At 41.1% G+C, this 5,437-nt stretch overlaps 1 protein-coding gene across 1 annotated transcript; it reads left to right on the top strand.

Moving 5' to 3' along the window:
- Positions 1 to 4,510: 4,510 nt before the first annotated feature.
- On the top strand, positions 4,511 to 5,142 carry LOC149821588 (histone H4). The gene has a single exon (XM_089980982.1). The coding sequence runs from the start codon at positions 4,573 to 4,575 to the stop codon at positions 4,882 to 4,884; it is 312 nt and encodes a 103-aa protein (XP_089837108.1). The 5' UTR covers positions 4,511 to 4,572; the 3' UTR covers positions 4,885 to 5,142.
- Positions 5,143 to 5,437: the final 295 nt, after the last annotated feature.

The raw sequence follows: 5,437 nt of genomic DNA, 5'->3' as shown, positions 1-5,437 counted from the left end.
CGTAAGAAGGTAGGCGTTGCATCTATTAAAAATAAGATGAGAGAGAATTGTTTACGGTGGTTTGGACATATACGACGAAGGCCTAATGATGCTCCAGTTAGAAAGATGGAGAAATGAGAAAATATATTAGTTAAAAGAGGTCGGGGTAGGCCTAAGAAGACTTGGATGAAGATGATAGGAAAGGATATGAATGCTTTGAACCTCGCGGAAAACATGGCATTGGATAGAAATGATTGAAGGAGAAGGATTCATGTAGAAGACCCATAATGATTTTCTTTTTTTGGTTCATATCGCCGACCCCAATTGTTTTGGGATGAAGGCGTAGTTGTTGTATCATAAACTTTCTAATACACCAAAAACCACCTAAAACGTACATCAAGATCGAAAGTTATGATCAAAACAAGTTTTTTATTCTGTTTGGATAGATTTCTATACTTAAATCCATTTCAGCTTGTCTTCCAAACTTGTTTTTTTATCACGAGGAACCCTTATCGAAGCAAGATAACCCCGGGTGGAGCCCCTCGACCACCCTGCCTTACGTGGCCCACCTCTAAAAGCTATGGACAGACCCATGCACCATTGGGGTTTGATCCAGTGCCTTCATCTCAACACCTTCACAACCACCCCACCAGCGACCCCTGCGGTGGTTTGTCCAAACTCACTTGTTGTTTTTACATTAAGATCAAGTCCCACATGTTGTTCTAACTATTTGGATATGGATCCTACTTGTCATTCTAAGTTTGGATATAAACTCATCCTGTCATTTGAACTGAAAGATTTGCATCAAATTTAGTTCAATTGTCACCCTTACTATTTGGATCTATATTAGGACCAAGCTCACTTGTGGTCCAAGCTGAATTATCACTCTTATTGTTTGGATCTGGATGAAATCCAGTTTAAGTTGGCACTTGTACAAGTTGAGTTAGCATGCCAGAAAATAAATCCAGACTCATTTTGTTCATACGGAAACCTAAGTTGTTACTCAAACAACTGGGGTGGCACCCAAGCTAAAACTTGATATTTTGGGTTTGGTTCACACTTAGGAAGTGTTTTGGACCCTAGACCTTCTAAAACCCTAACATCAGCCCCCTCAACCTATCAAACCAGAAAACTTAACTCTTAAGCTAAAATCTTGTCCAATCAAATTGTACTAAAACCCTAACATCAGCCCCCTCAACCTATCAAATCAGAAAACTTAACTCTTAAGCTAAAATCTTGTCCAATCAAATTGTACTACCTTTGAACTTTGGCCAAACTGAGAAAAGCACCTGCATGGTACCTAAATATGGTTTTTGTAGCCCTGAATCTACTAGACCTAAGTCCATAACCCAATCTTAAACTTATAAGACCTTCTAAAACCCTAACATCAGCCCCCTCAACCTATCAAATCAGAAAACTTAACTCTTAAGCTAAAATCTTGTCCAATCAAATTGTACTACCTTTGAACTTTGGCCAAACTGAGAAAAGCACCTGCATGGTACCTAAATATGGTTTTTGTAGCCCTGAATCTACTAGACCTAAGTCCATAACCCAATCTTAAACTTATAAATAAGAGTCTTGTCCCCCATTTCAAGCCATTTAGATTTATGATCTATGTCTCCTGGTTCCTTCCTTACTAGTGTTCTCAGCAACCCTACATCCAGACTCTACCAAACTCACTCTAGCCTAGTGCACACATACCCATACATGCTAGAGCCCAGACTCTTATAGTCTAGATCTAAATTATTGTCTTACCAGTCTTAGAGCCTCTGTTAAGCCGAAGCTCTATATGTCGTTGTGTTTGTTGTCATCGTCGTATAAATGGCTACGTAAGCCCGAGGTGAAACTTGATTTTTCACATTTCTTCTACTTTTATTTGCTGCTTTTACTTAATTAAGTGTGAATTTGTCTAACAGTTTGCAGACTTTACTGAGCGGTGTTTCTACACCGTCAAACTCATTTTTTATTATATGCTTGTGAGGCAGGTGGTGCTGCACGCTAAAGCTCAAAGGAAGGAGGAGTTGGAACTCCTGGTGAGCGTGATCCATTCTCCGTAAAGAAAGAAAGACACTCAACTTGCAAGCAGGGATCCCACTTCTCCATCAATAAATTTTATATCCATTTCAAAACCAGCTCTTGTCAAAACCTCATCGGATTCACTGTTCGGAATATCATATCTATCTATCTATCTATATATATATTGTTTTTTCTTTAAATATTACAATATCGTTATCTTTCATCATTGGTCTAGGCAAAATTTGTCACAAGAAATATCAAGCACAGTCTGTAAATTATTTGTACCAACCAATTCCCACCCGCAGATGTTTTGAAAATATTTTGAATGTAATGTGATATTTTTATTAGTTATTTTGTTGCAAAAAACATGATGTCTCAAAAAATCTCTTATTTTGAAAACATCATGTTTTAATGCATTAAAACCATGTTAAATAATTTTTTGCATATTTTTTAATATTGTTTGTATGTTTGCTATGTAGTTTTATGTACCAATATTTTTCCTTACAACCCCCCGTTTTGTAAAACATCACAAGGTTTCTCTCACCAACCTGATTGGCAACTATGCTATCGACTGCCTACACTGGGCCCCATGCGGCTGTCACTCTTGTAGAGGCATCTTGACCCTCTTGTTACGCCTCTTTCCATAAAGCAAAAGCTATGCCACAGGGATTCTCGGACTTGCCTTCGTGTCGTGTCCCTTTGTATATTATCCTTAATAGAAAATTGCAAAAAAATGACGTGTCTCGTGTTCTTATGACACACAGCAAAAGTTTTATTGTCCTCTCATTTGTATTTAGGGGTGGCAAAATCTGACACGACCCGCCAACCCGCTTCTTAGCCGGGTTCGGGTTTGGCTTAAATGGGTTCGTGTCGTAAACGGGTCGACCCACTTAACCTGTTTATTAAATGGGTCGGGTTTGTGTTAGGGGTATGCCAACCCGCCAACCTGGCTGACCCGTTTAATAAACGGGTTAGGCGGGCGGGTCAACTTGTTTACTCGAACCCGAACCAACAACCTGCCCACCAACCCGTTTACCCGAACCCGACCCGACCCATTTTATTAAACGGGTTAACCGTGTCGTGTCGGGTTACCTGTTTAATAAACAGGTCAGGTTCGTGTTGAGGTATGCTGATCGGCTAACCCGCCAACCCGACCCAATTGCCACCCCTATTTGTATTGAGAGGCAACTGCCTCCTCAACTCAAACCCATCACAAAAATTAACGGCTTCACCCACACACACACTCTCTCTCTATCTCAAATTCATTTAATAGATAAATAAATGGAAACGTTATCATTCTATCAAGTGCAATCGTGCATTAGAGTAACTTATTTTTGAAAGGACAAAAAGCCTAAAATAGTCAAAGTGTTTGGCTTGCAAGCCATGAGTTTAATGTCCAAATCCTATTGTTTGATTAGGACTACGAAACAATGTTTTTATTTTGTAAATCAGTTTGTTTGATCTTGGTTCACTGGGTTTAGATAGGTGTGTGGTTCGAACACAGTGAAACTAGACTTGGACCAGATTTTTGGGTATGATATCGGGTTTGAACCTAAGTCTAATCGGGTCCACTATAAGAGAAACTATACCTGAACTTGATAAGAACTACACGAACCATACTCAAACCATACCCGGTAAAACCATGTTTTTTATCATTATTACATTGACAAATTGTGGGTCTTAATCAAAACTCAGGTCAGGTCCGGGTCGGGTTAAAATTTCAAAAACTATATCCGAGTCCATGTGCTAATTGGATATTTGGGTTCAGATCCGAATCTTAATTGGGTCTTCTTATTTATCACCATACCCGCACCTAGAGTTTGGTTCGAGTGGGGTCCAAACTAAGCCCATTGACAACCCTAGGTTTAGAGTTTAAGTTTTATTACTTTTAATTAAAAAAATACGTTTTCTTTTATTAGCATGTCTTCTTTTGCTTACCTCGTTTAACTCAAGTTTGCCATAAGCTTGAGATTGGCTCAGATAACTACGAGAATGAGCTGAGCTTGAACACCCTCTGTTGGGTTCGATCACTTGTTTACGAATACTACTTAACTAAGGGTCCTGTTTGGTTAGTTAGACCCTAATATCTAGATGAATGAGATATTGAAAAGAAAATAATTGAGATAATAATTTTTTGCCTAAATATCTAAATTCAAATCTAAATCCGAATCCAAATCCAAATCCAAATCCAAATCCAAATCCAAATTCAATTTTTTTTTTCAAAAACCCTGAAAATAAGTTCTCCCTTTCCTGCTGATTGCTGCGATGGATGGTAATGGACGGTAGTGATGCCTTGTCACTGCACACGTGCACACACATAATGCCATTAATCTCTCTCCGTTAAGGAACTACCGATCCGTCAATTCGACTTTTTCACCCAATCACGTCGCAAGAAACATCATCCGACGGTTAGAATGAGCTGAGGGCGTTGGACACGGATCAAAGCTCCATCCAACGGCCAGAATCTCACTAAACCGGTATAAAAGCGTCTCCGCCCGCCACTTTCTTCGTATCGCGATTTCTCCCCGTTTACCAGCGACGATCTGAGAGAGAGAGAGAGGGTCGTTTGTAGCGGAGATGTCTGGGCGAGGGAAAGGAGGGAAGGGGCTGGGGAAGGGCGGTGCGAAGAGGCATCGGAAGGTGCTGAGGGACAATATCCAGGGGATCACGAAGCCGGCCATTCGCCGGCTAGCCCGCCGTGGGGGCGTGAAGCGCATCAGCGGTCTCATCTACGAGGAGACGAGGGGCGTTCTCAAGATCTTCCTGGAGAACGTCATCCGCGACGCCGTCACCTACACCGAGCACGCCCGCCGAAAGACGGTCACCGCCATGGACGTCGTATACGCCCTCAAGAGGCAGGGCCGTACCCTCTATGGTTTCGGCGGTTGAGTCGATCGTTTCTCTTCCCCCATTCGCTCGTCTTCTTTTTTTGGTGTGGGTCTTGTTGTTCGTTTTGCGTTGGTGCTTGTGTTCGGTGGGGTTTTTGGGGTCCTGGAGGTGTTCCTGTGAATATGATCGTGAAATGGAATGTTGGTGTGTCTAACCCCCTTCTCTGTTCGTATTTGCTCGTGGTGTATACAGTCTCAAATCCTGATTGGTAATTATGGTTTTCTCAAGGAATGAATTGTGCTACTTCTTTTGGGTCTTCATTCTGGTGCTTTTTTTCTTTTTTCTGCAGACATTGATTTAGATACCTCATGGGCTGTTCTTATGAGAAGCAACCTCTTTACTTGACAATTTGCAATTTCCTATCATCTGCTGGAAAAGATTTTATGTTTTTCTGGTTTTTTATTGAATTTGTAACGCTTCTAGTAAAGCGAGCGACTCGGTTCTCTAGTCTGGCTGTGTTTTGTCGGTGGCCGTGATTTTAACCGAATGATTGTAGTAGCAGAAGCAAGTCGAGCGAACGCCGTTTGGATGATCGGATTAGCCTTTGGAATCT

This window comes from Nuphar pumila, chromosome 11, assembly GCF_984573655.1.
Source record: "Nuphar pumila chromosome 11, dmNupPumi1.hap1.1, whole genome shotgun sequence".
NCBI classification, from domain to species: domain Eukaryota; kingdom Viridiplantae; phylum Streptophyta; class Magnoliopsida; order Nymphaeales; family Nymphaeaceae; genus Nuphar; species Nuphar pumila.
The sequence above is the reverse complement of the archived record's forward strand: the minus strand, read 5'-3'. Positions and strand labels throughout refer to the sequence as shown.